The 15,255-nt window shown below is 45.3% G+C and overlaps 1 protein-coding gene across 2 annotated transcripts in view; it reads right to left on the bottom strand.

Annotated features, from left to right (window-relative positions):
* LOC138949514 (uncharacterized) overlaps positions 1 to 15,255 on the bottom strand; it is a 725,664-nt gene that overhangs the window by 232,822 nt on the left and 477,587 nt on the right. For both annotated transcript variants that reach the window (XM_070321340.1, XM_070321341.1), the window contains exons 19-20: positions 5,457 to 5,561; positions 3,011 to 3,091 (exon numbers count right to left, since the gene is read on the bottom strand). In XM_070321340.1, coding sequence (XP_070177441.1) covers positions 3,011 to 3,091; positions 5,457 to 5,561 — 186 coding nt within the window. The remainder of the gene's footprint in view (positions 1 to 3,010; positions 3,092 to 5,456; positions 5,562 to 15,255) is intronic.

The following is a 15,255-nucleotide window of genomic DNA, read 5'->3' as shown; positions in this document are numbered from 1 at the left end:
TGTACGCAAGCATATATAATAATGAAAACAAGATAATGTCTGAAATGGTTCCATGCATGCTAACATAGTCACGTGTTGGGTCACCTGCGGACTCGCTGCATTTTAGTATGACATTAATGTACTCTAACAAAGTGTTTCAGTTGTTGAGATCTGACTTTTTTAATCCCCAAGTATTTCTTATTACCACTTTTAATTGGATGAGCGAGAGAAGTTGTACACATCAGCAACTAGGAATGAAAAAGTAACCCAGTGGTAAATATACAGTGGGTTCTGTGAACAATAACAAATCATATAATTGGGAAAGAATAAAACAGCGTTAAATTGTGCCCTTTTCTGAGATTTCAGTCAATGTGGACAGTCTGAGAATTCAATCAATGTGACAAAATCATTTTGTCACGCTTCAACCAAGATGATGAATGCTAGTTAAAATGTGTAAAAGAATATGTAACACCAATCATATAATTGGGAAAGAAATCTCGTCGCAGTACCCCGACAGCTCGAGTCATCCACAATGAAACGTGTGTACGATTGACTGGACTTAAACAAATTAGCGGCTACATTGATAAGTGAGGGACAGAAATGTGCAACAAAATGTGCCCAGAGAACAATAGTTGTACACATCACCATATATGTCTTGAGACGGGGAAAAAAAACAGCACTAAATGGAACAAAATGTGTACACTTCAGCAAACATGTGAGTGAAAAATAAAATGTTAAAATGTTAAATTGGTTCTGCGATCTGCGAACAACAAAATGTTTACACATGCATTGTGCACAGAGAACAAAAGTTTACAGATCACCATGCATATATGGCATTAGGATGGTTAGGCCTGAAGAAATACATTTACTTTTGTTTAATATTATTTTGTCTTGGGCTGCAAGCCAGCACAACATAATTAAAACATTTCATTTGCCAAATCAGCGCCATCAAAACTGATAAATAGGACTAAGCATGGAGTATTCATTGCAGGGGCTCTTTTTGGTTTGTCATGCTGTGTGCCACACGCGTTGCAGTTGTCACCGTGTGTAGAGTTTAAGATGATGTGATTCCTATTCTTATAAAGACAAAGTTGATCTCCGTTACACCCCCGCAAAAAAATTACATGATTGCCCATATGGTCTTTGTTGATGTTCTTTGTCTCGTGACTGTATCGATATGTCGCAAAATGATTCCACAAAATTCAAAACAGGGATCAGATTTTACCCGCAACTACTGACTCTGAAAAGGTTGTGAAAAAACGGGTTGAATGTGAATGTTTATTCCTGAGACAATGCTTGGAGAGCTTCTCCCGATGTGACTGCCTCATCTGAAGTGGACTGGGTTGCGTTTTGTGTTGCATCAAACATGTCTGTTCTTTTCTTTCTTTATTTGGTGTTTAACGTCGTTTTCAACCATTCAAGGTTATATCGCGACGGGGGAAGGGGGGAGATGGTATAGGGGAAAGGGGGGGAGATGGGATAGAGCCACTTGTTAATTGTTTCTTGTTCACAAAAGCACTAATCAAAAAATTGCTCCAGGGGCTTGCAACGTAGTACAATATATGACCTTACTGGGAGAATGCAAGTTTCCAGTACAAAGGACGTAACATTTCTTACATACTGCTTGACTAAAATCTTTACAAACATTGACTATATTCTATACATGAAACACTTAACAAGGGTAAAAGGAGAAACAGAACCTGTTAGTCGCCTCTTACTCTGTTAGTCGCCTCTGGTTAGCATCGGGTAAATTCTTTCTCGTCCCAACCAATATGGGACTCCCCCTAACCCGCGGGGGGTAAACATGTCTGTGGATTGTGTTGAATTTTGTATTGCTCATCCATGATTTGACTGAGCGTTATGACGTCGATATTGTCGAGGTGGTTTGATGTGTTTGTAGGAGCGCCTGTTGCTGCAGGGTTGTTTGGTCCGTCCAATGGAACGTGTGCGCGTGTGTGTGGATGCTGTTTTCAGGTAATAGAACCCCCCCACATGTATGGCATTTGCCATGTGTTAGAGAAGTAGAAAAAGCAAGATTCGTTCACCCCCCCCCCCCCACATGTAATGCATGGGTCAGAGAAGTAAAACAAGCAAGATTCGTTCACCCTATCCCTCTCCATGTATGGACTGGCAGAAATGTTTTATTTTTTTATTTTTTTTTTAGCAAAATCAGACCACTTTGTGGAAGGGTCATGCATAGGCTGAAGTTTATGTCCCCCAAATATTAAGTGATTCAGTCAAAAGATGTAGAAGTTATTAACATTTTTGTGGGTTGCACTTTGTGGGGGTTACCCAGTAGGAAAGTCTGCGAATGACCCTGCTACGACTGTTATAGGAAAGCCTATGAATGACCTTGCTACGACTGTTAAAGGGAAGTCTGTGAATGACCCTGCTACGACTGTTAAGGAAAGCCTGTGAATGACCCTGCTACGACTGTAAAAGGGAAGTCTGTGAATGACCCTGCTACGACTGTTAAATGAAAGCCTGTGAATGACCCTGCTACGACTGTTAAAGGGAAGTCTGTGAATGACCCTGCTACGACTGTTAAAGGAAAGCCTGTGAATGACCCCGCTACGACTGTTAAAGGGAATTCCGTGAATGACCCCGCTACGACTGTTAAAGGGAATTCTGTGAATGACCCCGCTACGACTGTTAAAGGGAAGTCTGTGAATGACCCTGCTACGTCTGTTATAGGAAAGAGTGTGAATGACCCTGCAACGACTGTTATTGAAAAGTCTGTGAATGACCGTGCTACGACTGTTAAAGGGAATTCTGTGAATGACCCTGTTATGGGTGATATAGGAAAGAGTGTGAATTACCTTGCTACGACTGTTATAGGAAAAGCTATTAATGACCCTGCTACGACTGTTATAGAAAAAGCAGAAAATCATAACTGATGTGATTGTTATGGGAAAGTCTGAATATACCCTTGGTATCACTGTTACAGGAACAGGTGTAAATACCCCTGATATGATTCAGACGAAAGAGTGTAAATAATCCTGATACGACTGTTACACGAAACGGTACTTACTGCATACATCCTTGACACACACAGTGTCCTCTTCGCAATTTCTCCTGTCAGTCCCCAAACATGATTGGCCTGGCTTCAGTCCTGTTTCACACACACACACACACACACACACACACACACACACACACACACACACACACACACACACACACACACACACACACACACACACACACACAGACTGACACACACACACACACACACACACGAGTACACATACATACAGTAAAGCTTTGAAAAATGTGACTTGATGCAGCTGTAAACGAGTAACATAAGTAGATTAAACCGCGCTCGAGATATGCATGCCGTATATTCGGCTATACCGAGAACGCGCCGACGCTCCGTGTACACAAAGAGTACCCGCAAATATCACGGTAAGCGTCCTTTATTCAAAGCAAAATTAGTCTCTTTGAAAACCGCTTCCATTTATGGTTGTGGAAATGAATAAGGTATGTATCTTGTACATTTGTGATTTTCAACGAGAAATATTCACGTAAACGATAATACGAACCGATTTCCATTCAAGCATATTCGTTTACTTTCATCTCATCTAACACGCCTTTGTCGATACATGGGCTACACAACCAAACTATTATGTTCATTGATATTTCACGCGTTGAAATGTGAAATATTACCATTTAAGGGAAGAGGTGGCGTGGATTTGTGATCCAAAATCGTTCAATGACGTGATCAGGGCTTTCAGCATGTGTAGGTACTTTGAACACCTTAGAATAGCTGCATGATGATATTGTTGTGTATTTAATCATTATTTTTTGCAATAAAGTTATGGTTTTCCAAGTGAGTGAGTGCTATGAATAGCCCATTAAAGATCCAGTTTTCTCAGATTTTCTGTTCGTAAACTCTGAAAGTTTACCCCCATTTTAATTCTAAAGATATGATTTTCTCTATTTTTCAGGTGTTAAAAGGAGGATTCCACTGTGTATTACCTCCCCCCCCCTTTTCAAATACATTTAACAAATTAAGCTTCACAAAATAATGTTGAAGAGAACATTCATATCTGACGTATTAACACAAAATGGATCCTAATGTCCCCTGTATCAATCCATTCAGTAATCGAACCCTGAATTCCCCAGGCTGTGACCAAATCAAACAATTACATTATAGTGTGAAGAGGTCAAGACTTATATCCTTGATAGCTCAGTGGACATTTTTCAGTTGTGATAATCTTTTCCAACAAACATTTTCCTTCTGGGACTCTAACATTTGATAAAATGTTAGTCATGACTACTGATTACCAACACCTACAATTGTGTGAAATTTGGAGGCTTTTACTCCCAAATTAAAAAAAAAACTCAATGTAAAGCTTTTACAAACATGACTCCGCTGTGACCCCAAAATGTGACAGGGGTCAATCAAACGAGGATCAAGTCAGTGGATTATGAAACCCTTGAAGTGTTATAAGTTTCAAAGCTCTAGCTTCAAAAACGCCTGAGATAACGTCAACGTCAAGTTATTATGACTCGAACATGACCCCCTCTGACCCCAAAACTTGACGAGGGTCAATCAAATTTACATCAAATCGGGAGATGATCAAACCATAGAAGTGTGCAAAGATTCAAAGCTCTAGCTTTAAAAACATGTGAGATAACCTCAACGTTAAGGAAACGAGCATGACCCCGTGTGTGACCCCAGATTTTAAGAGGTTCAACCAAATTGGGGTCACTTTGTCAGATCATCAAACCCTAAAAGTGTGTAAAGTATCAGAGGTCTAGCTTTATAAACTTCCGAGATAACCTCAACAATAATTTGTATGCCCGCGGACAGGCGGTCGGCCGTCCATACACACATACGAATCCAAATACTCACCAATTACTCAGGTGAATCCAAAATGAGCATGCATGTCACTTGTCAGGTTTTTAGTAATAACAGTACATCAAAATATTGCCCACATTTTTTCAAAAAGACTTTTAATGTTTCGTTCCACCTCTCCTCTTAAAACGGTCTGGGTTTTGTTAAACTTCAAAAAGAAATAAAGCAGTCAAAACGGTTTGGTAGCGAACCTCCGGAACAGCGGAGTTAAAACTCTCAGCATTTGAGTATCTGAAAAACAATGCTGAGAAAATATGAAGAGTTGGAAGATTTTTTGAGATTAAAGAGGACAGAGAGGTCGACTTTGAGGTTTAGGGGGAGGGGGGGGGGGGGGAGGGGGGGTGGGCGTTTATAAGATATTTTACGGTAAACACGTAATGATGTGCAAAGGGAAAGGGTTGAAGGATAAGGCTTCGTATTAAATCATCGTCCGTTTGTACAAAAAAAGAAGAAGTAAATCTCTCTCTCTCTCTCTCTCTCTCTCTCTCTCTCTCTCTCTCTCTCTCTCTCTCTCTCTCTCTCTCTCTCTCTCTCTCTCTCAACCAGACTCACCCCCTCCCCCCGGTAAAGTAAACAGACAGAAATTGCGACATAACCGTGTAGGGGTGACACTGACTGCAGCGTTTCACGGCGTCCTTGTTATGCTGGTCTGCAGTACAGGTGGTGCCACTAGCACATTCGTTTCCACGGACAACCGCACATCTTGCTCCTTTCTTCAGCTCTGCAACGTCAAATCGTAAATATTAATGATAATAATTATATGTATAGGTTACAACACGAGTGGTTTTTTATATGGCTTGTATTTCAGTCAAGACCCAGCGGATGAATATCATCGGGAGACACGAGCCTCTGGCGAGTGGCTCTCGATTGATATTCCCGCTGGGTCTTGACTGAAATACAAGCCATATAAAAAAACCACGAGTGTTGTAATCTGTATATCCCATTCTACCATCAAACACAAAGTGTAGACTACTAGCGGCACTGTTCCGATCTGTGCAGGGTAAAACTGTTGCCAGCGAGACTTAGCCCTTTTGCAACCTTAAACTAAGTGACCGTCGCTGAAAAAATAAAACGAATGAGTGCATCGATAAGTACGCGGTAACACTACTTTCAGACCATTTAAAAGCTTTAAGTAAAGGTTCATAAGTTGCAAGAAAGTAATGAAGTCGAATAGAAATTAATTTAGTTGAAGCGCACAATTCTTTTGTTTTGCGTTTCAGGTCGGCAGAACGGGCGAAACGGGTTTGGGACCCATTTGGCTTACTCGATTCAGAATTGATTCCACGTTGTTTTTCTCGAACGTGTGTAATTAGGCTTATTGACAGAGAAGCAAATCTTAGGGAACAAATATGTAGGTTTAGATTTAACCATTTGCTCCCTATTTGAAATGTATCTACGTGATAAACTGTTTTGCGAGTGTGTTTGCATGGATGAACTTAAACTGGTATGGTTGAGAGGAAAACGCGACCGACACGTCTGTCACCGCCGATTGATTGCATTTTGAAGGAATATGACTGGATTACGGAAAAATATGTGGACTTACTGCAGAGCCAGGCAAAAGAGTAGACTTGCTCGCAAAACACGTGAAACAGCCGATGTTTGATAGCTGAAGGCGCACACCAAAACACACTACCGACAGATTCTCAAAAGTCGTCTGCTAACGATGCAAGGGGAGGGTACTCGTGTTTTTGTTTTGGTTCGCTAGCATCTGGTTATCTTGTAAGTTGAATGTTCGTTTTTTTCGACCTGCATTGCTTTCATAATGAAAGAAACTTTTGCTTATTGCATCTCATACATCAGATCAGTTCTGAGATTCATTTTTGCGTGCAACTGATATGGTTTTCTGAGCCGTGCAATACGACTTTAGAACTTCATACAAATGTGTCACATTGTTCGGCGCGAGGTCAAAGGTCGGGAGGAAAGTAGTCCTTTGCCCAAATCGGAATCTGCACTATCATATATTTTTTGGAGTCCATGATGTATTTATTGAGCTATAAAAATACAACATATATACCCATACTGAAGTAACAGAGACAAAGAAGGGAGGTCATGGGATATATATATATATATATACTCTCCCAAAAAAGAAACTTGACACAGTTAAACATTGATTTGTTTTAAATATGTTGGAGGAAAGCACCAAAATTCAGTTTGAAGTTTGTCAGTTACATTGTTGATAACTACTAAACCACAAAAAGAACATCATTGAACCGAGACTTCTTTACTGGGTGGTCGCCCTTTTATTGATTTGCAAAAATCTTGTGTGAACAAAAATCACATTATGTAAAACCAAAAGAGGACACAGCAGTAGCCAGGTTGGGTCTTTCTTTATTGATATTTCAGCAGCGACAAACTGCCTTCTTCAGGATGGTATTATTTTGGACCAGTATGCCAAGGTTTTGAATTTTAAGTATTGTGTGCATTTTTTTTACATTAAGATATTGGTCATTTGCGTAAAAAAGTATATGTTATGATCATTTCTTTGTAAATGAGATACTAAAGAACTGAACATAACAGTGCTGTACTTACAAACTTTAACAATTTATGTCATCTCTTAGTCTTATGTTTTGTTATGACTGTGTTGACAGTGTTTACCCAGCTGAAGGGGTTACTGCACAGGATCATCAAATCAAATCAAATCATGGCGCCGTGATGTTTTTGTCTCTGTCTGAGCCTCGAGTGGCAGAGATGAGAAAGCCAGATCAACCGCAATTCTGTGACACTCCCTGCGCCTGCAATTAAGGTGCGGAAAATGCCACGACTGACTGAAGCCCAGTGCCATAATGCTATTGTCCGGTTGCAAGCAGGTGCAACTAATGAAGATGTTGCAAGGCATTTTGGTGTGCCCCAACAAACTGAATGTGCACTATGGAACTGCTTAAATGCCACTTAAAGTGTACCAAGGTCAGTCCGACCTAGAGTCACCACACGGGCTCAGGATCGCTATATCAGGGTGCGACAGCTCCGTGAACCTTTCACAATACCGCTACGCAGATTCCGGGGGTGCCTCTACCCAAAATAAACCTTGAACAAGTCGCGTAAGGCGAAAATACAACATTTAGTCAAGTAGCTGTCGAACTCACAGAATGAAACTGAACGCAACGCAACGCAGCAAGACCGTATACTCGTATCACCGTCACTCCACCGCCCGTGGCAAAGGCAGTGAAATTGACAAGAAGAGCGGGGTATTCGTTGCACGCTTTTCTGTACCTCTCTTCGTTTTAACTTTCTGAGCGTGTTTTTAATCCAAACATATCATATCTATATGTTTTTGGAATCAGGAACCGACAAGGAATAAGATGAAAGTGTTTTTAAATTGATTTCGAAAAAAAAAGTTTGATCATAATTTTTATATATTTAATTTTCAGAGCTTGTTGTAAATCCAAATATAACATATTTATATGCTTTTGGAATCAGCAAATGATAGAGAATAAGATGAACGTAAATTTGGATCGTTTTATAAAAAAAATATTTTTTTTTTTTACAATTTTCAGATTTTTAATGACCAAAGTCATTAATTAATTTTTAAGCCACCAAGCTGAAATGCAATACCGAACTCCGGGCTTCGTCGAAGATTACTTGACCAAAATTTCAACCAATTTGGTTGAAAAATGAGAGCGTGACAGTGCCGCCTCAACTTTCACGAAAAGCCGGATATGACGTCATAAAAGACATTTATCAAAAAAATGAAACAAACGTGTGAGGATATCATACCCAGGAACTCTCATGTCAAATTTCAGAAAGATCAGTCCAGTACTTTAGTCTGAATCGCTCTACACACACGTCACACACAGACAGACACACACACACACACACACACGCACACGCACATACACCACGACCCTCGTCTCGATTCCCCCCTCTACGTTAAAACATTTAGTCAAAACTTGACTAAATGTAAACAAGTCGCGTAAGGCGAAAATACAACATTTAGTCAAGTAGCTGTCGAACTCACAGAATGAAACTGAACGCAATGCAACGCAGCAATACTCGTAGCATCGTCAGTCCACTGCTCATGGCAAAGGCAGTGAAATTGACAAGAAGAGCGGGGTATTCGTTGCGCTGAGAAGGATAGCACGCTTTTCTGTACCTCTCTTCGTTTTAACTTTCTGAGCGTGTTTTTAATCCAAACATATCATATCTATATGTTTTTGGAATCAGGAACCGACAAGGAATAAGATGAAAGTGTTTTTAAATTGATTTGGAAAATTTAATTTTGATAATAATTTTTATATATTTAATTTTCAGAGCTTGTTTTTAATCCAAATATAACATATATATATGTTTTTGGAATCAGAAAAGGATGGAGAATAAAATGAACGTAAATTTGGATCGTTTTATAAAAAAATGTTTTTTTGTTACAATTTTCAGATTTTTAATGACCAAAGTCATTAATTAATTTTTCAGCCACCAAGCTGAAATGCAATACCGAAGTCCGCGCTTCGTCGGAGATTACTTGACCAAAATTTCAACCAATTTGGTTGAAACATGAGAGCGTGACAGTGTCGCCTCAACTTTCACAAAACGCCAGATATGACGTCATCAAAGACATTTATCCAAAAAATGAAAAAAACGTATGGGGATTTCATACCCAGAAACTCTCATGTCAAATTTCATAAAGATCGGTCCAGTAGTTTAGTCTGAATCGCTCTACACACACACACACACACAGACAGACAGACACACACACACACACACACACACACACACACACACACACACACACACACACACACACACACACACACACACACACACACACACACATACACCACGACCCTCGTCTCGATTCCCCCCTCTACGTTAAAATATTTAGTCAAAACTTGACTAAATATAAAAAGAAACGTCATGGCGCCATCTCTGTCTGTCCCCCTGTCTCTCTCTCTCTTTCTCTCTGTCTGTCCCCCGGTCTCTCTCTCTTTCTCTCTGTCTGTCCCCCGGTCTCTCTCTTTCTCTCTGTCTGTCCCCAGGTCTCTCTCTTTCTCTCTGTCTGTCCCCCGGTCTCTCTCTTTCTCTCTGTCTGTCCCCCGGTCTCTCTCTTTCTCTCTGTCTGTCCCCCGGTCTCTCTCTCTGTCTGTCTCTCGGTCTCTCTCTCTTTCTCTCTGTCTGTCCCCCGGTCTCTCTCTTTCTCTCTGTCTGTCCCCCGGTCTCTCTCTCTTTCTCTCTGTCTGTCCCCCGGTCTCTCTCTCTTTCTCTCTGTCTGTCCCTCGGTCTCTCTCTCTTTCTCTGTCTGTCCCCCGGTCTCTCTCTTTCTCTCTGTCTGTCCCCCGGTCTCTCTCTTTCTCTCTGTCTGTCCCCCGGTCTCTCTCTCTTTCTCTCTGTCTGTCCCTCGGTCTCTCTCTCTTTCTCTCTGTCTGTCCCCCGGTCTCTCTCTTTCTCTCTGTCTGTCCCCCGGTCTCTCTCTTTCTCTCTGTCTGTCCCCCGGTCTCTCTCTCTTTCTCTCTGTCTGTCCCTCGGTCTCTCTCTCTTTCTCTTTGCCTGTCCCCCGGTCTCTCTCTTTCTCTCTGTCTGTCCCCCGGTCTCTCTCTCTTTCTCTCTGTCTGTCCCTCTGTCTTTCTCTTTCTCTCTGTCTGTCCCCCGGTCTCTCTCTTTCTCTCTGTCTGTCCCCCGGTCTCTCTCTTTCTCTCTGTCTGTCCCCCGGTCTCTCTCTCTCTTTCTCTCTGTCTGTCCCCCGGTCTCTCTCTTTCTCTCTGTCTGTCCCTCGGTCTCTCTCTCTTTCTCTCTGTCTGTCCCTCGGTCTCTCTCTCTTTCTCTCTGTCTGTCCCTCGGTCTCTCTCTCTTTCTCTCTGTCTGTCCCCCGGTCTCTCTCTCTTTCTGTCTGTCTGTCCCCCGGTCTCTCTCTTTCTCTCTGTCTGTCCCGAGGTCTCTCTCTTTCTCTTTGTCTGTCCCCCGGTCTCTCTCTTTCTCTCTGTCTGTCCCTTGGTCTCTCTCTTTTTCTCTCTGTCTGTCCCTCGGTCTCTCTCTTTCTCTCGGTCTGTCCCCCGGTCTCTCTCTTTCTCTCTGTCTGTCCCCCGGTCTCTCTCTCTTTCTCTCTGTCTGTCCCTCGGTCTCTCTCTTTCTCTCTGTCTGTCCCCCGGTCTCTCTTTTTCTCTGTGTCTGTCCCCCGGTCTCTCTCTCTTTCTCTCTGTCTGTCCCCCGGTCTCTCTTTTTCTCGTTGTCTGTCCCCCGGTCTCTCTCTTTCTCTCTGTCTGTCCCCCGGTCTCTCTCTCTTTCTCTCTGTCTGTCCCTCGGTCTCTCTCTTTCTCTCTGTCTGTCCCCCGGTCTCTCTCTCTCTTTCTCTCTGTCTGTCCCCCGGTCTCTCTTTTTCTGTCTGTCTGTCCCCAGGTCTCTCTCTTTCTCTCTGTCTGTCCCCCGGTCTCTCTCACTCTCTTTCTCTCTGTCTGTCCCCCGGTCTCTCTCTCTTTCTCTCTGTCTGTCCCCCGGTCTCTCTTTTTCTCTCTGTCTGTCCCCAGGTCTCTCTCTTTCTCTCTGTCTGTCCCCCGGTCTCTCTCTCTTTCTCTCTGTCTGTCCCCCGGTCTCTCTTTTTCTCTATGTCTGTCCCCCGGTCTCTCTCTTTCTCTCTGTCTGTCCCTCGGTCTCTCTCTTTCTCTCTGTCTGTCCCCCAGTCTCTCTCTCTTTCTCTCTGTCTGTCCCTCGGTCTCTCTCTTTCTCTCTGTCTGTCCCCCGGTCTCTCTCTTTCTTTCTCTCTGTCTGTCCCCCGGTCTCTCTCTTTCTCTCTGTCTGTCCCTCGGTCTCTCTCTTTCTCTCTGTCTGTCCCCCGGTCTCTCTCTTTCTCTCTGTCTGTCCCTTGGTCTCTCTCTTTTTCTCTCTGTCTGTCCCTCGGTCTCTCTCTCTCTTTCTCTCTGTCTGTCCCCCGGTCTCTCTTTTTCTCTCTGTCTGTCTCCCGGTCTCTCTCTTTCTCTCTGTCTGTCCCCCGGTCTCTCTCTTTTTCTCTCTGCCTGTCCCCCGGTCTCTCTTTTTCTCTCTGTCTGTCCCCCGGTCCCTCTCTTTCTCTCTGTCTGTCCCCCGGTCTCTCTTTTTCTCTCTGTCTGTCCCCCGGTCTCTCTCTTTCTCTCTGTCTGTCCCCCGGTCTCTCTCTTTCTCTCTGTCTGTCCCTCGGTCTCTCTCTTTCTCTCTGTCTGTCCCCTGGTCTCTCTTTTTCTCACTGTCTGTCCCCCGGTCTCTCTCTTTCTCTCTGTTTGTCCCTCGGTCTCTCTCTCTTTCTCTCTGTCTGTCCCCCGGTCTCTCTTTTTCTCTCTGTCTGTCCCCCGGTCTCTCTCTTTCTCTCTGTCTGTCCCCCGGTCTCTCTTTTTCTCTATGTCTGTCCCTCGGTCTCTCTCTTTCTCTCTGTCTGTCCCTCGGTCTCTCTCTTTCTCTGTGTCTGTCCCCCGGTCTCTCTCTTTCTCTCTGTCTGTCTCCCGGTCTCTCTTTCTCTCTGTTTGTCTCCCGGTCTCTCTCTCTTTCTCTCTGTCTGTCCCCCGGTCTCTCTCTCTTTCTCTCTGTCTGTCCCCCGGTCTCTCTCTCTTTCTCTCTGTCTGTCCCTCGGTCTCTCTCTCTTTCTCTCTGTCTGTCCCCCGGTCTCTCTCTCTTTCTCTCTGTCTGTCCCCCGGTCTCTCTCTCTTTCTCTCTGTCTGTCCCCCGGTCTCTCTCTTTCTGTCTGTCTGTCCCCCGGTCTCTCTCTTTCTCTCTGTCTGTCCCTCGGTCTCTCTCTCTTTCTCTCTGTCTGTCCCCCGGTCTCTCTCTCTCTTTCTCTCTGTCTGTCCCCCGGTCTCTCTCTTTCTTTCTGTCTGTCTGTCCCTCGGTCTCTCTCTCTTTCTCTCTGTCTGTCCCCCGGTCTCTCTCTCTTTCTCTCTGTCTGTCCCCCGGTCTCTCTCTCTTTCTCTCTGTCTGTCCCCCGGTCTCTCTCTCTTTCTGTCTGTCTGTCCCTCGGTCTCTCTCTCTTTCTCTCTGTCTGTCCCTCGGTCTCTCTCTTTCTTTCTGTCTGTCCCTCGGTCTCTCTCTTTCTCTCTGTCTGTCCCCCGGTCTCTCTCTTTCTCTCTGTCTGTCCCCCGGTCTCTCTCTCTTTCTCTCTGTCTGTCCCCCGGTCTCTCTCTCTTTCTCTCTGTCTGTCCCCCGGTCTCTCTCTCTTTCTGTCTGTCTGTCCCTCGGTCTCTCTCTCTTTCTCTCTGTCTGTCCCCCCGTCTCTCTCTTTCTCTCTGTCTGTCCCCCGGTCTCTCTCTCTTTCTCTGTCTGTCCCCCGGTCTCTCTCTCTTTCTCTCTGTCTGTCCCCCGGTCTCTCTCTCTCTTTCTCTCTGTCTGTCCCCCGGTCTCTCTCTTTCTCTCTGTCTGTCCCCCGGTCTCTCTCTTTCTCTCTGTCTGTCCCCCGGTCTCTCTCTCTTTCTCTCTGTCTGTCCCCCGGTCTCTCTCTCTTTCTCTCTGTCTGTCCCTTGGTCTCTCTCTCTTTCTCTCTGTCTGTCCCCCGGTCTCTCTCTCTTTCTCTCTGTCTGTCCCCCGGTCTCTCTCTCTTTCTCTCTGTCTGTCCCCCGGTCTCTATTTTTCTCTCTGTCTGTCCACCGGTCTCTCTCTTTCTCTCTGTCTGTCCCCTGGTCTCTCTCTTTCTCTCTGTCTGTCCCCCGGTCTCTCTCTCTTTCTCTCTGTCTGTCCCCCGGTCTCTCTCTCTTTCTCTCTGTCTGTCCCCCGGTCTCTCTCTCTTTCTCTCTGTCTGTCCCTTGGTCTCTCTCTCTTTCTCTCTGTCTGTCCCCCGGTCTCTCTCTCTTTCTCTCTGTCTGTCCCCCGGTCTCTCTCTCTTTCTCTCTGTCTGTCCCCCGTTCTCTCTCTTTCTTTCTGTCTGTCCCCCGGTCTCTCTCTCTTTCTGTCTGTCTGTCCCCCGGTCTCTCTCTTTCTCTCTGTCTGTCCCTCGGTCTCTCTCTCTTTCTCTCTGTCTGTCCCCCGGTCTCTCTCTCTTTCTCTCTGTCTGTCCCCCGGTCTCTCTCTCTTTCTCTCTGTCTGTCCCTCGGTCTCTCTCTCTTTCTCTCTGTCTGTCCCCCGGTCTCTCTCTCTTTCTCTCTGTCTGTCCCCCGGTCTCTCTCTCTTTCTCTCTGTCTGTCCCCCGGTCTCTCTCTCTTTCTGTCTGTCTGTCCCTCGGTCTCTCTCTCTTTCTCTCTGTCTGTCCCTCGGTCTCTCTCTTTCTCTCTGTCTGTCCCCCGGTCTCTTTCTTTCTCTCTGTCTGTCCCCCGGTCTCTCTCTCTTTCTCTCTGTCTGTCCCCCGGTCTCTCTCTCTTTCTCTCTGTCTGTCCCCCGGTCTCTCTCTCTTTCTGTCTGTCTGTCCCTCGGTCTCTCTCTCTTTCTCTCTGTCTGTCCCCCCGTCTCTCTCTTTCTCTCTGTCTGTCCCCCGTTCTCTCTCTCTTTCTCTCTGTCTGTCCCCCGGTCTCTCTCTCTTTCTCTCTGTCTGTCCCCCGGTCTCTCTCTCTCTTTCTCTCTGTCTGTCCCCCGGTCTCTCTCTTTCTCTCTGTCTGTCCCCTGGTCTCTCTCTTTCTCTCTGTCTGTCCCCCGGTCTCTCTCTCTTTCTCTCTGTCTGTCCCCCGGTCTCTCTCTTTCTCTCTGTCTGTCCCTTGGTCTCTCTCTTTTTCTCTCTGTCTGTCCCCCGGTCTCTCTCTCTTTCTCTCTGTCTGTCCCCTGGTCTCTCTCTCTTTCTCTCTGTCTGTCCCCCGGTCTCTCTCTTTCTCTCTGTCTGTCCACCGGTCTCTCTCTTTCTCTCTGTCTGTCCCCTGGTCTCTCTCTTTCTCTCTGTCTGTCCCCCGGTCTCTCTCTCTTTCTCTCTGTCTGTCCCCCGGTCTCTCTCTCTTTCTCTCTGTCTGTCCCCCGGTCTCTCTCTCTTTCTCTCTGTCTGTCCCTTGGTCTCTCTCTCTTTCTCTCTGTCTGTCCCCCGGTCTCTCTCTCTTTCTCTCTGTCTGTCCCCCGGTCTCTCTCTCTTTCTCTCTGTCTGTCCCCCGTTCTCTCTCTTTCTTTCTGTCTGTCCCTCGGTCTCTCTCTTTTTCTGTCTGTCTGTCCCCAGGTCTCTCTTTCTCTCTGTCTGTCCCCCGGTCTTTCTCTTTCTCTCTGTCTGTCCCCCAGTCTCTTTCTCTTTCTCTCTGTCTGTCCCCAGGTCTCTCTCTTTCTCTCTGTCTGTCCCCCGGTCTCTTTCTCTTTCTCTCTGTCTGTCCCCCGGTCTCTCTCTCTTTCTCTCTGTCTGTCCCCCGGTCTCTCTCTTTCTCTCTGTCTGTCCACCGGTCTCTCTCTTTCTCTCTGTCTGTCCCCTGGTCTCTCTCTTTCTCTCTGTCTGTCCCCCGGTCTCTCTCTCTTTCTCTCTGTCTGTCCCCCGGTCTCTCTCTTTCTCTCTGTCTGTCCCCCGGTCTCTCTCTTTTCCTCTGTCTGTCCCCCGGTCTCTCTCTCTTTCTCTCTGTCTGTCCCCCGGTCTC

Source organism: Littorina saxatilis, linkage group LG15 (genome assembly GCF_037325665.1).
Source record: "Littorina saxatilis isolate snail1 linkage group LG15, US_GU_Lsax_2.0, whole genome shotgun sequence".
In the NCBI taxonomy this organism is placed as follows: Eukaryota; Metazoa; Mollusca; class Gastropoda; order Littorinimorpha; family Littorinidae; genus Littorina; species Littorina saxatilis.
The sequence above is the reverse complement of the archived record's forward strand: the minus strand, read 5'-3'. Positions and strand labels throughout refer to the sequence as shown.